The sequence below is a fragment of the Pinus tabuliformis genome, chromosome 2_2 (assembly GCF_031772625.1).
Source record: "Pinus tabuliformis cultivar Carrire ecotype Pingquan chromosome 2_2, CPIR1, whole genome shotgun sequence".
NCBI lineage: Eukaryota > Viridiplantae > Streptophyta > Pinopsida > Pinales > Pinaceae > Pinus > Pinus tabuliformis.
In genome coordinates, this window is record NC_142300.1 from 277,793,094 (window position 1) to 277,815,411 (window position 22,318).

The following is a 22,318-nucleotide window of genomic DNA, read 5'->3' on the forward strand; positions in this document are numbered from 1 at the left end:
GTGTATAGAGACACGACTGAAATCTGGGAGGGGGTGGGTACGCTAAGTTCGTAGAGGACCATCTTCCAGACTTCTTGTGTGAAAACCCAGTCAACCAATAAATGGTCAAAGGTTTCAATAGCGGAAGTGCATAGGTAGCATCTAAAGGGGCCGTGGAAGCCTCTTTTGTTCAATTTTCTCATTTTAGTGCATTTTTATGCATGAGTAACCAAGTGAAGAAGTTCACCTTTGGTAGGCAAAAGGGAGACCAAACGGATTTCCAGAGCTTTTGTGTTAGCAAAGATGCATGTGTGACTTGTAGAGAGGAGAATCCTTGAGTTGTTGTATAAATTACGGTTTTTCCCCACCCCCATTTATCTTTGGTTGTACGATGGACAGGGGCGAGGCCAGAGAGTGTTGCACATAGCAAGTTTTTTTTGTGCTTTCAGAGGGTCAGGAATCCCTGGAAAAGTCCATCCTGCCCAATTCCCTTTACTGTCCCAAGAACATATGTCTACAAGCCGGAGGAGTCCTTTGTTCACTAGCCAGATCTTTAAATCGTTACAGGAATTTAGGGTGGCCAATGGGGCATTCCCTTGAATGGTGTCCTCCCATACTAATGTTCTCTATCCATTACCCGATATTCTGTATAAATGCTGCTGAATATGGTCGATACTTCTTCTAACTAAATTCCATATTGCTATTCTTGTTGGAGTAGAAGCAGTTGTGAGGTTTCTCAGGGAGCCTCCCTTTAGGTATTTCTTCCAAAGGATGTTCCTCACAAGATGATTTTTATCTGCATACAATTTCCATATGATTTTTCCACCGAGAGCCAGATTTGCTGAGCCTGGGTCTTGTATCTGTAACCCACCTTACTGGAAAGGTCTATTCAGCATATCCCATCTTACCAGATGTAACTTGCTTTGATTGCCCTTGCCCCTGTTCCATAGGAAGTCCCATAGGAGTTTGGAAATCTGTTCCGTGGTAGACTTAGGAGCTAGTAGGAGGGAAGACTGGAAGATGGGAAGGGCGGAGAGGACTGCCTTTATCAAAACTAACTTTCCAGCCATTGTTAGCCATTGGCCTCCCCAATAAGCTATTTTTTATTTTATCTTGCTAATTACTTCAGTCCATAGGGAGGGAGGGCTTGGTCCCAAGGTTAAGGGAAGGCCTAGATCTTTGATCTTTTCCCACTTGTCATACCTAGGGAATCCCAATATGCAGGCAATTCGAAGAATAGTTGGGTGATCTACATTCCAGCCATAAACCACACTTTTTCTTTTATTGATCAAGGCTCCTATGATTAGATAAAAGTGTTGAAGGATTTCTTTGAATGCCTTTGCTATCTTTATCGAGGCCCCTCCCAAAAGGAGAGAGTCATCCGCAAAGAGTGCGTGGTTTATAGGATCCACCCCTCTTGCTACCTTGCTACCTGGAATAGTGCCAACTTCCATTTCCGCTGTCAGCTTTCTACTTAAGGATTCTTCCAACAAGATATAAAGAAAGGGTGACAATGGGCATCCTTGGCGGAGCGCTCTAGAAGCTTGGAAGAAGTCAGAAGTTCTGCCATTGACCAGGGGGGCTATCCAAGGTCTGAGTGTGTAGCCTTTTATCAAGTTGACAAATTCAACACTAAAACTGAAGGAGAGGAGGATTTTATAGAGAAATGAAAGTTTAACTCGGTTAAACGCATTTGACATATCCAACTTGATGAGCATGCCTTTTTCTTTCCGAGAGTGGCTAGAGTTGAGGGCTTCTTGCACTTGGATCACATTGTCTATGAGGTGCCTTCCTTTAACGAAACCGCCCTGCAGAGGGGAGATCAAGTTTCCTAACAGAGGCTTGAGTCTATTGGCTAAGAGTTTGGCAAGGATCTTGTAGGAGGCATTACACGGAACCTGTCAAAAGATTCAGGGTTAACTTCTTTCGGGATAAGGGCAAGGAAGGTGGAGTTGGTGCACCCTCCCACTTTGGCTTTCTTTTGGAAGGCTTTTACCATTATGAGAAGATCGAGTTTTATTACATTCCAGCAAGCTCTGTAGAAATGAATGGTGAAGCCATCCAACCCAGGTGCTTTGTTCGGCTGCATTGACCAAATGACTTCAACTATCTCTTTTTCAGAAAAAGGTAACATTAACCCAATGTTTAAATCTACAGTGACAAGAGAGGGGATGTTTGACAAAAAGTCAACAGCCAGGTCGTCATCAGAAGAACCATCCTCCTGGAACTGGTGCTGAAAATGGGTTGTGGGTGCCTGTTTTATGAGAGACTATCCTTTGATAACTTCCCCCTCCATGTTGGATATTTCGGCAATGTGATTTCAAGAGAGACATTCTCTGCAAATGTGTCTGTGAAAGAATGTTGTGTTTCTGTCTCCAACTTGGAGCTAGAGGCTGCGGGACTTAAGGCGCCAGTATTCCTCTTCTTGTCGAAAGGAAAGAAGGGAGTTGAACTGGGCGTTATGCTCGATGAGCAGCTGAGCTTTGGTAATTTCAGATCCTTCCATGCCTAACTGAATCTCAGCTAAAGCCTGAATTGTCTATTGTCTATGGCTCGTTGGAGTGGAAAGGGTTTTTTTTTTTGCCCAGGCTTTTAATGTAGACTTAGTGTATTTGAGTTTCTGTTCCCACACAAAGGTGGGGGATCATTTAACTGGTTGCGACCAAACGTGAGCCACTATGTCCATAAAGCCCTCTCTTGATACCCAAAGAGGGTTGAATCTAAAGGGAATAGGGCCCAAGTCCTCCTCTTTCTCTATCAGTAGCGAGATGGGATTATGATCAGATGTTATTTTGGGCAGAATTTTTGAAGAGATTAAATGCTTCCCCTCTAGCAGAGTACTTTGAACTAGGAACCGGTCTAAATGGGCAGCAATGTTGGCATTACCAACTCTATTGTTGGTCCAGGTATAACGGCCTTTCTTAGGTTTGAGATCTAGAAGGTCCCATGCGAGAATCAGTGACTCCACCGAGGCATGGAAGGGATCTTTACCCCATACTCCGCCTTTTTTCTCGTTTGGGTCTAGAGTGATGTTGAGATCCCCCACTAGAATGATGTTTGCGGGGGCATAGATTTCTAGGAAGTCTAAGAGAGAATTCCAGCAGTCCTTCTTTTCTAGGAAGTTAACAGGAACATAAAGATTGAAAAGAGCTAAAGAAATCTTACTTGGGAGGTGTAGAATATTTGTATATATCCAGTGTTGGGTTGCAAAATAACTTTTAAGCTGGAACATATCCTCCGACCATAAGGTTGCAAGGCCCCCTGAAGTACCTCGGGCGCTGACCGCTTTTCCTGAGTTCTTTTTCCATTTGGTTCGACTTAAAGATAGAAGAGCATCTTCTTCTATCTTTGTCTCTTGGAGCAGGAGAATGTCTGAGGTTTCCATTCTTAATAGATCTTTTACTGCTTCAGCTTTCAGAGGATTTCCCAGACCCCTGCAATTCCAAGAGACAATCTGCATTATTTACTAGAGAGGGGCGGTGCAGACCCACCCTTTGGGGGTCTGGTCCTTGTGTTTCTGCCTAGTGACATTTCGATAGTGGACTGACTACCCTGCATCTTTAGTCGCTCCGCCTCTTCTTCTCTGATCTCCTTGCGAGACTTCCTTCCTGCCTTTTTGTTGGATTGCTCAAGAGGTTCATCTTCGGAAGAACCAGGACTGTCTATCAGATTTTTCTTTTTGGTCATTTCTGCATAAGAGAGTGGGGAAGTGGCGCCTACTGGAGGGCCGTGATTTTCCTGTTGGATTGCATCTAGACAAGGGGTTTCTGCAATGGCTTCTGCAGGTTGTTCTTGAGATCTTGAGTTTATTTTTGTGTCTGCTATCTGTTCAATATTATGTTGCACCTCTTCCTCTTCAAGTCCTGGTTGGTCTTCTGGAGGGTTTAGGGCAGCAAAAGGATTTGTTGAGATGGTGGCATTTGCTGCGCCTTGATCTTCGGTTAAACTCTTCCTAGCAGAGGGTCCTCCGGTCTCCGAATTCCCTCATTTCCTTTTCACTCTGTTGGTCTGTTTGGTTGTGCCTGTTTTTCTGGCTTGTGTCCACTGTTCGCCCTTTTCTTTTTCAGATTCTTCCTTAGTTTTCTTTTTGTAGTTTCGAGCGAAATGACCATAGCCGTGACAGTGTTGGCACTTGGAGGGGAGTTGTTCATAATCTAGTTCCTGGATGTGAGACTAGCCAGCTATGGTCAACTTGATCGCCTCAGGCAATCCTATCTCCAGATTGACTTCAACACATATTCTGGCACATGAATATTTTTCTCTCCTTTCAGCCCTATCAATGTATTTTCCTAATTTGTTCCCGATTGTTTCCATAGATTCTGAGTTCCAGCAATGAAGAGGAAGATGGGGTAACCTTACCCAGACAGGGACAGCTGAAGGAGTGTCATGGGAAGGATCAAAGTCCGGCATCCATTTATTCAGATAGAGCCCTTGGGACCCATGAAATATGGATCGTTTCAGAAAATGAGATCTCGATCTTCTGCTAATTCGAAAACAAAAACATAATAACCTCTGTCTACCATGTGGTTTCGTATTCCTTCAGAGAGAAAGGGCCTCCAGTTTCGCTGGATCCATCCGTCAATAGGTTTGGGAGAGGGCCAGAGGCCCGTGAATTGTCCAATGAGCCCTCGTTCTGCCAGGTTCAACGCAGTTCGACACGGGTGTTCCGCATGTAGTTCTACCAAAGGGATGGCTTCGACTTTCTTAACAAATTTCTGCTGGTTCGAGTTTGCTTTCCTCTTGCCACAGGAGGCTACCAATTGTTTGAAGGCAACAATCTCAAGAGGGAGGGGACCCCTTCGACATCCATACTGGTTAGGCTCAAGTTTTTTATGAAGAGTCTCACCGCGCAAAGCTATCCCACTCTTGCTGGTTGGTCTCCGTAGCAGGAGGTTGTCGAGAGAGCTCTGTAGGAGCAACGATAGCTAGACGTTGAGCATGCTCCAGAGCCAAACCCTACTCAAATGGCCTAGAAACCGGATCAATCAACATTATTGACCGATTTTGTGAATATTTTGAATATAAGTAAAGTAGTTGAATTTAATTTGATTGTATATTTTGAGAATATTTTTATATTAGCAAAGTCAATTGATTAACTTTACTTAAATTCTCACTCCAAATTACAATCTATATAAAAATTAATCCTCTTACTCTAAATCCAAAATATTCCCTAAATCTATAATCCATTTAAAAATAAAAATAACAGTAAACTAAAATATTCCTAAAATCTACCATCGATATAAAAATAACTTTATAATTTCTATTAAAAAAATAACCAAATCTATGAAAATGGGAAATTTCACCAAATTTCATACAACTGCAGAATTTTCATATAAGAAATATCAGTACAGCCTGATATTGTTACTATAATCTAAACTCGTGTTAACATTTTACCTATCAGTCCAGTGAAAGTGCGTACACTTGTCTTCGACCTTGGACCCTGCAATGAACACATGCACAACATGGCCTCGCCAGGCGAGGGCCCGGTGCAAAGTCTGAGCATGGCGTTCCAGCACCCCAGCCATGTCCTTGGCCGGCCATTTCTTCACAAACAGGCCGATATTGAGGCGCTTTTGAGGTGGGTTGGGGTCAAAACTGAGCTCGTTCCATGAAGTTTCTAGCAGACGAATATCCCCAGAGTAGGGAGCTAAAATGTGGGATCCTCGTTTTGGGCTACTAGAGATGTTGTTCATTGCAGACTCCCTGCATTTGACATTGTGATTATGAAGATCCGAGATAGAGAATAACAGTGAGATGTACATGATTACTGAAGAGATGAGCAAAAATATCTAGAGGAAGTACTTAACATTCATCTATCCATAGATACTGAATTATTGGTGTAAATTTCTTTCATATGGTTTATATTTATTTTATTTTTATCTTAGTATATTTGAGTGGAGAAGTTTGTTTTATATCTCAATATAAAAGGATGTGTAAGTATGTGAGTCCATCTATCCCATTACAATAAAATTAAAAGTTAAAAAATTATGTTTTAAATAGAAAAGTAATATGGGTTATACTAAAAATAATAATAATAATATAATATAAAATAAGTAGAAGCAAAAAAAATGTGTATATTATATCAACTTCATATATATTTATATATAGATTTTTTTTTGTTAAAATAAAATAGTTAAAATAAATTATTTTAATGTTGTATATAAAAAATTATTTAATGTGGTTTATCAATAAAACACTTAAATAAGAATTAATATTGACATATACTTAAAAAGACATTAATAATTAAAAAAAACTATTTTAATTTGTATGATATTATTGATGAAAAGTCTTGATGTACATGTTATGTAAAATATTTTAATATCAATTTTTTATGTATTATACACACACACACATATATATCATGAAAAAATTAAATTTTTATAGTTAAATTTTTAATTTGACCTAGCATTCAAAAATACAATTTAAACAATGAAAAATAACATTGTATTTTGTATTCTAAAAAAATTGCAAATAAAAAAATTTGATCTTTCTTGATTCATATTATATGGATATTTAATATAAATATATGCTCACACCAGATTTACTCAAAAAAACATTAATCTTTCTCAGATCATATTAAATTTGTACTTCAATGAATCAATCCCAGTGGTATGACATCACACTATGTTTGCATTGTTGTTGTTTTTTATAAGGCTGGCAGGACATCACAATATGTTTACATTCTTCATCTAGGGAGGATTTTAACATAGAATTTTGGGAACTAAAGTTTTTGCTCACAAGGCCATTGTTGTGCCTAATATTTAGTGATTTTATTTTAAGCTATTTACTAGTATAGTGAAAAATAAAAATAAGTTAATTTTTATTTCAATATTTTTAAAATATAGGACTTTAGGTATTCGCATGTATATGAATTTGAATGTAGTAGAAGTAATTTTATATATTTATTTTTTTTTGAAATTGTTTTTGGGTTGTAGAATAAAATTTAAATTTATTTTTGATATAATTGATTAAGGATTTGTTTTTAGGTATTTAATAGAAGTGAAAGTTTGTTTTTTTATATTTTTATTATTAGTTATTTCATGTGGTGTGGTTTTCTCTTAGTATGTATATTTTTGGATAGCAAGTTGTCATTACAAATTGACAATTGAGAATTAAACTAATAGAGCCATATAAATTAAATGGTTGATAAACTTTTATATGCATCAAAACACTTACTTTATAATACATCTCACATTAACATGATTTAAAAAAGAAAAATCATAAAAATTAAGTAAGTTATTACTTTATTCTACATTATTGTTATTGTTATTAATTATAAAAAGAATTTGGTATCATTAAATATATGAGTGGATGGGTTTAGAGCAAAAATGGTCTATGTAGTTTTAAGGCTAAAGAACCAAATATTTGTAAACACTTCACTTGTTTGAACATTGCAAAATTAAATACTAACAAAAATTCAATTAATTCTATTTTATTATTAGTTCTAGGTTCTAATCAAACTAAAAGGAAAAATGTGAAGCTAAGAAAAAAGGAAAAATAAAATTTGAAGCTAAGGAAAAAAGTGTAATAGTTATTTAGATAAAAAATAACTCATACTACTCATGCAACTCATACAACTCCAATATGATTTGGTTCCATTAAAAAAAATTCAAACCTTCTAAATATCTATCTTAAACTTTTGTATTAAGTTTCTTCATTATCGTTTGTATTGTGCGTACCACTTATAACATATTTTAACTACGACTATGAAATATGATTCTATGCGTAACCAAATATGCCAAAAGAACAAGCTTGAAAAGTGCTTCAACAGTGAGGTTTTATAATTCATTTGATAGTTTAAACTGTACAATGAATTATCTTAAACTATTCTACCTTATAAAAAGATTATTAAATAAAGGAAATTGAGAACCAAATAAGAACACGCAGAAGGAATATGGACAAGGCTTCAAATATTTTATGGTTCCCTTCTTCGAGACCTTAGGTTGTCACTGGTCAATAGAACCCCGAGGAAGAGTTACAGAAAAGGAATCAGAATCAAGAGGATACTTGCAAAAATCCACAGTCTGATCAACACCACACTTGCTCGAAATACAAAGAAACAATCGCTCATAAGCAGAAGCCATCTTGTGACCAGTGAACAGCCTCGAAGCTCTCTGATAACAAGCCAAACCCTTCTCCCTCAGGACCTCCTTCCCATCCTCAACAACTCTCTGCAGCGCCCTCTTCAACGATTCAATCTTCGGACTGAACGTATAACCAAATTCAGAACTCACGATCTCACTCTTCCGAATACTATCAAAATGAGTAGCCAACAATGGCTTCCCACACAGCATGGCCTCTATGAGGGTATGGTCAAGCCCCTGAGACCTCAGCATAGGGTTCACAAATATATCCAAAGCATTATAGAAATCCCCGAGCTGAGCCAAGCTCAGAGAACCCAAGACCTTAACATTAGGCCCCAGCTCTTTGTACATGGCCGCCCAGGGTCCATTCCCCGCAATCAAAACGTATATATCTTCATTTTCTTTGGTGGCCAAAAGCTCCTGAAGAACCCTAAAAGCCAGCGGGTGGCCCTTGTCCTTGACCAGCCTTCCGGCCATTCCCAGAACGAGTTTCGCCTCCAGAGGCACATTGTATCGCAGACGAAACCCTCGGCCCCTGTCGCTGTCAGGCCTGAATCGGGCCTCATCCACACCGTTGAGTATGATATGAACATTTTCCAAGGGTAACATGTAGACGGTCCTCAGCACTTCCCCCACATAGTCGCTGGTTGCCACATGGTGTCGATAGTCGGGAAAGAATTTGATCTCCTTCACAACTCTCACCATCCGCTCCCGCAGAGCCCTGTCTAGTGTCGGTGTCCGGGGCTCGTAGGGCCCCCTGCTGGGCTCCTGCAAGATGTCGGAGTGGGCGATCTCGTACTCAATTCCATGCCACGTCGATACCACGTTGCACAAGTTGTGGGCCTTGCGGTGATCCAGGCAAACGCTCTCGGTGTGTATGATGTCGAATCCCTTGTCTAGGCTCGCGTTGACTTTGTGAAAATGTTCCCAAGCTTCGCTCCTGTTGAGATACATTTGTACATTTTACAGTTCAGTTTTAAAAAAACGCAGTAAGATTTCAATATACAAGAAGTATACATTCTATATATATCAAGAATTCCACATTAAGATTATTTACGTTAAATTTAAGATTATTTATGGTGTATATTTTGAGAATATTTTAGATATGAGCAAAGTCAATTGATTAAGTTGGTTTTTTATTTTATTCTAAAATATTCTTGAAATCTATCATATATAGAAAGATAACAATATATTAAAATCAATTTTTCTCACAAAATCAAGTCCCTAAACAGTTTTAATAATCATGTTCAATTTAAATACTATTTAAGTAAAAACCATTCATAATGAAAAATACCTAAAAAAATTCTAATATAAAAATATCCATTATTCATTGCTTATTTAAACATATAAATAAACCAATATAGATCTATCTTAAATACAGATCAAATATGGGTTGAGAGGGATCCGATTTCTTCAAATATAATTTTTTTAATAAACATATATTATTTAGATATTTTATATAGTTATTTATTTATTTTTATTTTTTTGAAAAAAATATAAGTAAAATTTCAACTTTCACTTGATAAAAACAAAATTACACATCATATTAAATTATACCATAAAAAACAGCTTTATATCAAAAATTCGTTTTACAATTTAGTTCAGTTCAGTTTCTCACATAATACAATAAAAAAACAGCTTTATACCAAAAATTTATTTTACAATTTAGTTCAGTTCAATTTCTCTCATAGAAATCAAATCCCTCACCGAATCAACGGATGTAAACAATTGTAGACATATTGGAATTTGAATATGATTTGAGAAAAAATATATACATAATTGAAAAAAAGAAACCAAAAAGTAAGATTTTTATATAAAAGTATATATCTGATAGACGTCATTTCATGGAGAAGTATATATCTGATCAATATCAAGATATATTAATTTGTTTCAAATACGAAAAGAAATTCAACATCGAGATTGTTCGGGGCTTAATCTATGAATTTATATGAGATGTATAATTTATAATTATTTAAATAGGCTATATTAAATGTATAAAAAGTCAAAAGTCTAGTTGAATTTAATTTGATTATAAATTTGAGAAATATTGTAAAAACATTAAAGTTTTTAATTTATTATTTTTAAATATTTCCAAAATTTATAATAAAAATAATAATAGCCATACACTAAAATTAAACTAAATTAATAGCCATACACTAAAATTAAACTAAATTAATAGTTATTTATGGTAATGTATAAATCAATATTTTGAACAGCAAAGTTTTCATTTTTTATTATGTTTTAAAGTATTCTCAAAATTGACTATCAATTCAAAATATTTCCAAATTTTGTAATCAATGTAATAATAATCATATTCCTAAAAGTTAAAATACTTAATAAAGGAAATGATTATTTTAAGAATATTTTTTTCTAAATAATTTTGCAAAAAATTTAGTAGAGATTTATAAAATCATAAATTTAAGTGATTCAATTGACAAAAAATAATTTACTTAAATTATTTTTAATAGTGCCAAACCTATTTATACATTTCTTCTATAAATTAGACTAATATATCAAAATATTCCTCAAATCTATAATCAATATAATATACCAAAATATTCCTAAAATCTACTATCAATATTAATAATAAAAATTAAAATGAAAAATCAGAAAATATCAATACAACCTGATCTTGTTACTGCAATCTAAATTGTTGTTAAAATTTTACCTATCGCTCCAGTAAAAGTGCATACACTCGTCTTCTTTCTCGTCCTCGACCATGGACCCTGCAGTGAACACATGCACAACATGGCCTCGCTTGGCCAGGGCCCGGTGCAAAGTCTGAGCATGGCGTTCCAGGTCCCCAGCCATGCCCTTGGCCGGCCATTTCTTCACAAATAAGGCGATGTTGAGGCGCTTTTGAGGTGGGTTGGGGTCAAAACTGAGCTCGTTCCATGAAGTTTCCAGCAGACGAATATCGCCAGAGTAGGGAGCTAAAATGTGGGATCCTGGTTTTGGGCTACTAGATATGCTGTTTAGTGCGGAGTCCCTGCATTTGACACTCTGATTATGAAGATCCGAGATAGAGAATAGCAGTGGGGTGTAGAAGATTACTGAAGAGATAAGCAAACATATCCAGAGGAAGTACCAGGAACACCAGAGTTTCTTCAACAGCCATCGATCCATGGATATTGCTAACCCACTGGTGCAAATTTCTTCCATATTATTGTTCATATCTACCCCATCTCCATCTTCGCATATTAATAATTCGAGTCATTCACGGCATTGGTTTCGAAGATGATGCCAACCTAAAAACTACTTGTTTGTATTTGATTCGGCCATGCGCAGAAGTCTCGTTTGCCATGCTGTGTGTACCTTCTTACTGTTCACTGATTTGTTTTGTATCCATTCTTGCCGTCATGTGGTCACGTTCTCTCACGCACAGTCTGCCTTCGATTTATCTCCCGTGTTTACCATGACACCAAACAAAATTCTGATTTTGACTTTTGTGCTTCACCGTCCAACTAGCTTCGAGATAACGTGCAGTGGAAACTAGGTTAATTTTTATTTCAGAATTTTCAATTTGCTAAAAAAAAAATTTAAAAAAAGGTTAATTTGAAAAAAAAAAACAGGTGTTTAATAAGATTGTGTTTTTTCCCTGAAAATTATGGAAATTCTGGTCATATTTTGATAAAATTTCGCAGGAATTTATCTAAATCCAAATTATAGCTGTCAAACTTCAATATTTTGGGTGCCTTAGAAGTTTGTGATGGTATGAATCCATTTCCACCCTCAAAAACAAGATTCAAACACTCTCACTGCAAGATCTTTTGAATTTTTTTTGCCCAGATTCCGGTCACTTTTTGCTGTCTAGGCAATTCCTCCGCCTCCATAGACCACTCAAAGAAAAAATAATAATAGGATTTGATCTATACAAATATATTTGAATTGGTTTTATACTGATAATGTTTATTGTAGAATAACGTTTTGAAATTTTAATTTAAGTATTATTATAGATTCATCTTAAATAAGAATCTAACATGGGGAGATATCAAATTTTTTCAAGTGAAAACATTTTTAGAGTGTAAAATACAATATGTTATTTTTCATTGTTTAAAATTTTATTTTTGAATGATAAAGAGAATATATATATGACCAAATAATTTTTTTAACCATAAAAATGCATTTTTAATAATATATACATAATTTTTTTAAATGATATATAATATATACTTAATTTATATTAAAATGTTTTTTTATTAGTAATATATTTTTTATATGAAATTAATAACAACATAAATTAGTTATCATAGATCTTCAAATCTTCAAATAGTTTATTGAAATCTCTTGTTGAAATATTTTCGGAATGTATAAGATTTAAACATCTTACTCATATATTTTTTTATTATAATAGACATTATTTTTCTATTTAGAACATAAATTTTTTTAGGGAACAGACAGGCCGACAAACTTAAACTTAATCATTCGTTCATACTTTGTTGTAGAATGAGTCTGTCCGCTCAATTAATAATTATTGGGTGGATGATTAATTTGATAGAATATTTTAAAAATAATTCAAGATTGAGATTTATTTTAAAATAATTATACTAAATCAAATAAAATGTTATACGAATATGATTTATGGTGTTTTTAGCATTATAAGTGGGAGTGAATATCCATAGTTAACTAGCACAACCACATTAGTAAATGTGGTTGATATAAGGCATATATCATTAGTAACTAGGAATTGCCCCTAAAGGTGCAAAGATACACAAAAGGAATAGAAGATTTGAGAATGCATGCTAATAACTAAAGTTTATAATTGAAAATTAGCTACATAAGTGAAAACACATATCTTGCTTTGCTCATTGAAGGTATTAGAAATGGACCCAGGAGATCACTATGTACAAGCTCCAAAGGTGAAGAGGCTCTCCATGCATGCCCCTTCTCGGACTTGTCTTGTGGATGCTTTCCAAGAGCATATCCATTACAAATGCCATTTGAAAATTCAATGGTCGGCAATCCTTTAACCGTCCCTTGCTTGCTAATTTGCTGCATATATATGAAATTCAAGTGCCCAAATCTCTCGTGCCAAATCCTACTTTCTTCATTTGCATGCGTAAGTAGCAAAATAGAATATGACTGAGGAAGAAAACCAGAAAATGTATACAAACAAGATTGATCATTTACCTTGCCAGATGCAATCTTCAAGTTGGTTTGCATATTATAAATGCTCACGGAATCGGGGGTAAATTCCACTTTCCTTCTAGTGCCAGAGTGTGTCATCTGATACACTGAAAGAAGATTCATAGAAAGCCTTGAAATATGCAAGACATTCTCACCACTTCTATTTTTGAATCACACTCTTCCTTGTCCAGTTGCTTCAACTGCAGAATTGTCCCCCATGAGAATAAGAGGTCCCGAGTATGCATGTAGAGAAGAAAAGGTTTCCTTTGAAGAAACCATATGGTGCGAAGCTCTTGAATCGATGATAATTCTTGCAATGTAGAATGAAGGGCAATCAAATCATGACCATTGCCCCTTGTTTCGAATGGGGTTTCTTCCATCTTCTGCTTAGCACTTTCTGGAGTGTGATTACCAAGATTATTTTGGTGAAGAGACTTTGCCATCAGATCAATAGTCTTCTACATGCAAGAGGATTCAGGATGATAACCTCTGTTACAATAAGGACACTTGGAGTTTCCTTTCTTTCCCTTCTTACCCTTGGAGCTAGAAGAGTCATATGGAGGTTTTGTATTTCCTCCTTTTCTTGGATCTGGATCTCTTGTCTTTCCTTTGCCTTTGGATTGCTGATTTGGTTTCGAGTTGGAATTTCCTTTCTCATGCATAGCAAGTGCATGTGCATTTGAAGACTTTAATGAACCCATTTTTATGAGCTTATCCTGCTCATGAATGAGAGACTCAATAAATGCATCAATTTTGGACATTTTCCATTTATCTCCAGTTGCAAGTCTAACTGTATGAAATGTAGAAACAAAAACAACATATTCAAGACCTAATTTAAACAAAATAGAAAGGATCTATTGAACTTCCTATTTGGATTCATCGATCCAATAATCAAGTAATTGTAGAAGCAATGATTTGAATTTCGTAAGGAAATTGTGATTTTTCTCAAAGTTGTTTGGATCTAAGGAATTTAACTCATTTTCAAGAATATGAGCCTGCATCTCATCTTGCTTTCCAAATAAGTTCTCCAAGGTTGTCCAAACTTCATTCAGAGTGCTACATGTGTCCACATGGAAACACAATGTTGGAGATATGGTCAACAATAGAAGACCAAAAGCCTTGTCTATCCCGTTGAAGTATTTGGATATTTCAATGGTGGAATTAGGTTCAACTTCCATATTCATAACTATCTGATACAAGCCTTTGCCTCCGAGGGGAAGAAAAATCTATGGCTTCCATTGGAAGTAGTTATACGGAGTAAGAATAGCCAAAGATGGGAATTCCATTCGTTCACCTTGTAGCTGTAGCAACACTTGTGGCAATTCTATAATATTCTAATATGGAAATCAAATCTCCAAACAATTTCCAATTCTTAATCTTCAAACCTACAAAATATTGTTCATGCATCTTCTCCAGACCCCTATAGCTTCGATACCATGTAAAATTATTAGAGCACAAATGAGGGTCTAGTTGAATAATAATTGAACAAACTCGCAGGAATTGAAAAAGAAAAGTGGAACAAATAATGAATTCAATTATACAATATTGGTTACCCCCGATTGGGATGCAAAAGGCAGGGTGGAATAAACGAGGGAAAGGAAGGTCAGCGACCATGGTGGGCCGAGGGGGGATCAGATGCCCAACTGGCATAGAGGGTAGAGGGAGAAGACGCTGGCCACGAGAGTAGGAAAATGGCAGTGGGGCAATGGGCAGTACAAGGAAGAGACAGCTGCTCAAGCGGGCAGAGGTAAGAGAGGATGGCCAGGTGTCAAGATTGGTAGAGGGAGGAAGGCAACGACAGAGGGCAAGTGGCGAGGTAGCTGGAGTAAATTCGTGGCAAGAGCAACGAGCGGTACTAGAGAATTAATGCAGGGAAATTATGGGGAAGTCAGGAACCCCATCTTGAGATAATCATGCGGGAGAATGGGCAGCGGATGGAGGAAGAAGGCACATGGTGAGTCCTTCGGGCGGTAGGTGAGGCAGGTGGACAGAAAGACAAAAACTTAAGAAAGCTAGGCTAAGAGGAATTTGTATGCAGCAAGACAAGGCTGAACGTGTAGCTGAAGGTGGTCAAGAATGAGGTTTGGAGGACATTGAGCAGCGTTCAGTTTTCGCCTGCAAGAACTAGTATGTCCTCTCAACTCTCACTCGCGATTGTTTGGAAAATATGATTTTAGAAGCAGAACACTGGTTAATGGTAATGATGCCCCTGAATGTGTTCACTATTGAGTTCAGTCGTTTCTCTTGAGGTTTTGGCCTGTTATCCTGGGGAGAATTCAATAATATTTTCACCCAGGGAAGGGGGTTTGGGAACCCTGGTCTTTGCCTTAGGGTAGATAGGTCCCGAGGTAAGGGCAGAAAGCCGAGTCGTAATGTGGCCTGCTAGGATATACATAGGGGTTTCCACAGTGGCTTTAGGAACATTCCTAACGCGTTGCTTTGGTTGAGAATGTGGCTCAAGAAGGAAGGTGTATTAGTAATGTGCGGAGGGTTAGAAGGATCCTTAGAATTGTTAACAAGGCTGATATTCCTCAATCCAGAGTCGAGCTTGGACCTGGAAAAGGTCCGTGGGAATAGAGGCCGTAACTGGGGTTGCAATTGGGGGAGAGAAATCGCTCTGAGAAAGCTTTTGCTTAGCTCCTTCGAGGGGACCCAATGTCGAAGGATAACTCTCTCGTGGATTGGTATGAGATTTGAAGCCTGGTGGGAGATTGAGAAGAAATCCCTTGCTTGTTGGGGTGGCGATACCTAGGGTAGGGTTGCAATTATAGTAGGGAGGAGGTGCAGGGAAGCCTCGAGGAAGCCAGGTAACTGGGCTCTTCAAATTCCTATGGGAAGCTATCGGAACAAAGGGTAGGTCATTATCCTCCAATTCTTAGACGAGGGAGGGGGGAATTAGGTTGTTAATGAGGTTTATCATAGTTCTTAAGGCACAAAGTGATTAAAAATGCTCACTCCAGAGAAGTCGCACTTGGAATGGGGGACGCCTGAGGCCACTCTAATTAATCTGTTGATGACTTACAATGTTGTATTTTTTATTTCTGTTTTAGGTAATATAAAAAGTAGAGTGCAGAGAACTCTAGAGCCTCGGCAATCAAACCATGCTCCAGCTCAGATACAGGCGCGCTTCTCGGAAAGGGAGGACAAAAGGTGAAAGGAGAATATGATGGCGAAGGAAGGTAACCAACTGTGAAAGAGAGGAAACATAGGAATGGGAAAGGTCAGAAAAAATATGAAAGGTTTGGAACCAACTTCTAGCAAAGGACCGAACAAAAGAGGCAGGAAAACAGGGAAGGAGAGTATGCAGAACCCGATCAATGCATACGTCGTAGGAACACTGCTTGAGGTGAAAGCAGTAATGTCCAAATGGGAAAGAGAACTAAACAATAACATAGAAAATCAAGAGATCAAGGCGGATGAATGGGAAACAATAGTTAAAGACCCCGGGAATACCAGGGGACGCTAAACGTTGTTCTGCCAAACCATCCAACAATATTTGGTCATGAAAAACATCCTGACCCGCGCAATGACAACCTATAAGGAAAGAGAAGACCCGGATGAATATAGACCAGTTGAGCCAAGTAGGAAGGACCTACAAAGGGAGATACAATCTGTCCAATTGCAGTTGTATCACAACAACTTCACTGTGAACAGGATTGAATAGAGCCTTCAGGATATGAAGAGAAGTGAAATCCCGGGCTCAAGCGTGAAAGCCCCAACCCCTGTGAACTCATCAGATGACTGAAGCAGCCCTGTCAGTATAATTTTGTCTATATGACGGTTAGCATTTACTGTTTTAATAAGAATTATATAGTAGATAAAGTTGCCAATGTAACATGGATGGTAAGGAAAACTCTTTTTAAATTTTGGACAATGTTCGATGCAGACAGGTGGCCAATAGAGTTGGTTTCCTGCAGGTAGGTTGAGGCCACCTGCAATTTTGTATAAAGTATATTTATTTTCATGAAATATCAATAGAAAAAGGATCCTACCAAGCTTACACTGAGAATCAATACATAAAGCATCGAAGTTAAGCTTAGTTGTACATGCAATAAATATGTACAATTAAAGCTCACTGAAGTTAAGTGTGCTTTATGTTATGTTAATGTGCACATGCACATGAAAGAAGTAGAGTTAACTAACTAAAGCCAAGTGCATACCACATATAAGCACTCGAGTTAACTAACTAAATTTAAGTGCACATCACATGTAAGCACTCAAGTTAACTAACTAAATCCAAGTGCACATCACATGCGAGAACTAGAATTGAACTGAAACTAATTAAGGCTAAGTAGGTGCATGTACATATGTGAACATTCTCCAAGGATAACATGTACATGGTCCTCAACACTTCCCGCACATAGTTGTTGGTTGCCACATGGTGTCAATAGTCGGGAAAGAATTTGATCTCACCCACGATACTCTAGACCCGCTCACACAGAGCTTTGTCTCGTGTCGGTGCCTGGGACTTGGAGGGGCCCTTGCTGAGTTCTTGCAAAATGTCGAAATGGCTGATCTTGTACCCAATTCCATGCCAAGTCGCCACCACGTTGAACAAGTTATGGGCCTTGTGGTGATCCAGGCAAACTCTCTCGGTGTGTATGATGTCAAATCCCTTATCTAGGCTCTCGTTCACTTTCTGAAAATGCTCCAAAGATTCACTCATGTTGAGGTACATTTGTTCATTTTAGAGTTCAGTTCCTATCACATAAATCAAATCCTTCCATGGATGTAAACCATGATAGTGATATTTGAATTTGAATATAATTTGAGTTTAAAAGATTGCATAATTTATCCCAAAAAATCAAAACACATAAGATTTCATATATAAAAGTATAATCAAATCGTTCCATGGATGTCAACCATGGTAGTGATATATGAATTTGAATACGATTTGAGTTTAAAAGAATGCATAATTTATCCCAAAAAAAACAAAATAGACATAAGATTTCATATATAAAAGTATATATGTGATAAATATCCAGATATCTAAATTTGTTTCAAATATGAGAAGAAATTCAACATCAAGATTACTGACAACTAAGTATCATTCATAATTGTTATATTAAATGTATAAATTCATAATTGTTTAGAGATTAGCCTAAATGTATTAAATCAAAGTGTATAGTTTAATTTAAATTGATTACATATTGTGAGAATTTTTTTGAACAAAGTTAATTGATTAACTTCTCTTCTTTTAATATAAAAAAATTTACTATATAAAGACAACAAATTTACTATATAAAGACAATAGTGTATCAAAAATCCCTTCAATTCCTCTCACATAAATCAAATCCCTCAATGAATCGAAAACAAGGTAGTCATATTCGAATCTGAATACAATTTAGAAAAAAAAAATTGCATGATTAAAAAAAAACCAATACCATTTCAATATAGAAGTATATATCTAATAGATATTAAAATATTAAAATTTGTTTTAAATATGAGAAGAAATTTAATATCAAGATTGCTCATTGTTTATATTAAATGTATAAATCTAAAATTATTTATTACTTATATGTATGTGTAAATCAAAATATATAACTAAATTTAATTTCAATGTAGATTTTGAAAATATTTCATTTTTTTAAGTCAAATTCCAAAATATTCTAAATATAATCAATATAAAACAACCATATATAAAAAAAATTGTCCTGTCACAGAAATCAAATCCCTTAATGAATCTAACAAGTGTGAGTTAAAATATAATGCATAATAAAAAACCTATAAAATTTCCAATATAAAAGTAAGTATATATGTTTCAAATATTCTAAAAAAATCAACATCAAAATTACTCACAGTTTATATTAAATGTATAAATTCAAAATTAATCATAATATATAGTTGAATTTAATTTAATTGTAGATTTAATTTAATTTAATTGTAGATTTTATGAATATTTTGAATATGAACAAAGTAATTAAATTTAATTTAATTGTATATTTTGGAAATATTTTTGATATTTTTTTTTGTAAGCTAGGGAGAGACCTTCTTTTTCTATTATCGCAAATTGAAATCACTACATGCTCGTGGTGATCTCAACCCGCCCCGAGGGGAAACCGGGTTTATTGACCACCTTAAGTTTTTGATAGCTATCCAAAAATAAAAGGTTCTCATTCTGTCTCTCCATGCTTTATACACATCACCCTTATGGCTATTAAAACTGTTTTTAGTCTGCATACTAGAATAACAAAAAGTCTTACAGATAACTAACTATAACTAGAAAGAGATTTTATAAAAACCTCTAATTATCATGCTTTCTCTACTGGTTCGTTGTGCCTGCCTGTTGCTCCTTCTCCTTTTTGAGACCCGATCCACTCTCTTGTAACTGCTGTTGAATTTTGTCCATCTTCTTATCCTGCATGAACAAGGTGATTTGGATGTTCCTTAGCTTCTTTTTCAGATTTGGTATCCCTTGGGATAATTCTGCCATTTCCATGGCTACTTGTTCCATAGCCTTGGCAAGCAGTCTCTTCATAACCCAGTAGACATGAAGAGATTGTTTGTATAGTGTCATGCGACCACGCGTATTGCCCGGATCCGGGAGAAGATATTCCCAGTCCTCTAATTTCGACTCCGACTGACCCTGAATTGCCTCCTCTTCCAGCTGCTTGATAATCCTTCTGATGTTTGGATTGGTATTTTCGCAATAAGCCCTTTCAGCGAACTGCACTTTCCTGCCTATAGATTTCCTCACCCTCCTGACATTCCCTGTTACGCTGTCCTCTCCGATTCTTGCCGTTCCTCCTCTTCCTCTTCTTCCTTGCCCGCTTCTCCCTCCAGCTCCTCCTCTTCTCCTATATCCTCCCCTGCCTCGCCTTCTTCTCCCTCCTGTCGGACTTCCGCATTCTCCTCCTTCCTCATGTTCCTGGTAGCCCCCTGCGTCATCTTTTCCTCTTTCCAGAACCTTGGCCCTTCCTAACCTTCCCGTCCTGCCGAAACTCTCACTCCCTGGTTCTCCTTTCTCTCTATCAGAGTCGAACATCTCAACGTCGTCCTCTGAATCATCATGGATTGAGAGAATTTCCTTCTCTGTATCCACCTCCATTATTCCTTTACCTTTTTCTTCTCGGTCCCCTCGGCCTTGGTTTCCTCCCTCTGTCTTACTCCTCGTCCATCTTCTTGAGGTCATTCTGCTCCCCTCAGCCATATTTTCCTTGCGCTCTGACTTCCTCCTCTGAATTACTGCTCTCTCTTCCAGATCCCTAATCGTCCTCCTTCTTCGTTCTGTGTTCGTCGTTGCTTTGCCAATTTTCCTCGTTCTTCTGCATGCACCTTTCCTGTTCCTTCGTTTCTGCCACCTCTTCTCGCTTATACCTCCCCTCCTCCTTCGCCTCTTGTGGTCTGCCTCCCTTTTCATCTTTCTACCCATTTTCTCCGTGCTATCATGTCTCTGTCTAGTCCCTGACACCCTGACAAATCTCCCCTCCTCCATCGGTACTCTACCATCTCCTCGCCTTGAGATGATATCCCTTACCACGATCCACTTGTCCTTGCTCATCATGACCTGATCACCGCCTGCTCGGTCCTGCTTGCTAACCTGCCGAGCATTTATTATCCTATGCGCTGCCGTTCTCATCCCGATCAGGAGGAAATATTTTTGATATTAACCAAATCAATTGATTGACTTTATTTCTCTTCTCATTTTAAATTACAATCTATAAAAAAAAAAAAAAAAATATTTAAATACATAATATTCCCTCATGCTACCATCCATTTAAAAATAAAAATAAAAATAAACTAAAATATTCCTAAAATCTACCATTCTATAAAATCCATTTAAAAATAAAAATAAAAATAAACTAAAATATTCCTAAAATCTACCATTCTATAAAAATAAATATAAAAGTAGCCATATGAATTTTATATAAGAATAACCCTATTATAAAAAAATCTATGGAAATGGAAAATTTCACCAAATTTCATATAGCTGCAGAATTTTCAGATAAGAAATATCAGTACAGCCTGATCTTGTTACTACAATCTAAACTCGTGTTATCATTTTATCACTCCAGTGAAAGTGCATACACTCGTCTTCGACCTTGAACCCTGCAGTGAACACATGCAAAGTCTGGGCATGGCGTTCCAGCCCCCAGCCATGTCCTTGGCCGGCCATTTCTTCACAAGTAAGGCGACATTGAGGCGCTTTTGAGGTGGGTTGGGGCCAAAAATGAGCTCGTTCCATGAAGTTTCCAACAGACGAATATCCCCAGAGTAGGGAGCTAATCTGTGGGATCCTGGTTTTGGGCTATTAGATATGCTTTTCATTGCAGCACCTGCATTTGACACTGTGATTATGAAGATCCGAGATGGAGAAAAGCAGTGGCGTGTAGATGATTACCAAAGAGATGAGCAAAAATCTCTCGAGGAAGTACTCAACATCCATCCATCCATCCATAGATACTGAATCACGAGTGCAAATTTTTTCCATATTGTTTATATTTATTTTATTTATTTCCATATTGTTTATATTTATTTTATTTTCATTTTAGTATATTTGAGCCTAAAGACTTATTCTACAAAGTACAACGGAATGTGTAAGCATGTCATTCCGTCCATCCCATTAAAATAAAATTAAAATTTAAAAATTATGTTTTAACTAGAAAAATAATTTGAATTATAATAAAAAAATGAAAAAATAATATAATGTAAAGTAAATAGAAATAAAAAAGAATTGTATATGTTATATCAACTTCATATATATTTATATATAGAAAAAAATTGTTAAAATAAAATATTTTAATATTGTATATAAAAAATATTAAATATGGCTTATCAAGAAAATATTTTAATAAGAATTAATATTGACATATACTTCACAATACATTAATAATAAAAAAACCATTTTAATTTGTGTGATACTATTGATAAAAAGTCTCAATGTACATGTAAAATATCAATTAGATATATCATGAAAAAAATAAATTTTTATTTGATTTTAGCATTCAAAAATACAATTTAAACCATAAAAAATAACATTGTATTTTATATTTTAAAAAATTTAATCTCTCGACTTATATGAAATAGGTACTTTCTATAAATAAATCTATGTTAGTAATAATTAAATTTATAAATTTATTTTGAAAAAAAAAAAATCTCTCAGATCATATTATATCCGTATTTAAATG

The 22,318-nt window shown here is 36.2% G+C and overlaps 1 protein-coding gene across 1 annotated transcript; it reads right to left on the minus strand.

Annotated features, from left to right (window-relative positions):
* Positions 1 to 7,791: 7,791 nt before the first annotated feature.
* LOC149192382 (uncharacterized) lies at positions 7,792 to 11,298 on the minus strand. The gene is made up of 2 exons (XM_089406369.1): positions 10,732 to 11,298; positions 7,792 to 9,003 (listed from the first exon to the last, which is right to left on the minus strand). Exons 1-2 carry the CDS (start codon positions 11,235 to 11,237, stop codon positions 7,926 to 7,928), a joined length of 1,584 nt encoding a protein of 527 aa, XP_089262495.1. The 5' UTR covers positions 11,238 to 11,298; the 3' UTR covers positions 7,792 to 7,925.
* Between the last annotated feature and the right edge of the window lie 11,020 nt (positions 11,299 to 22,318).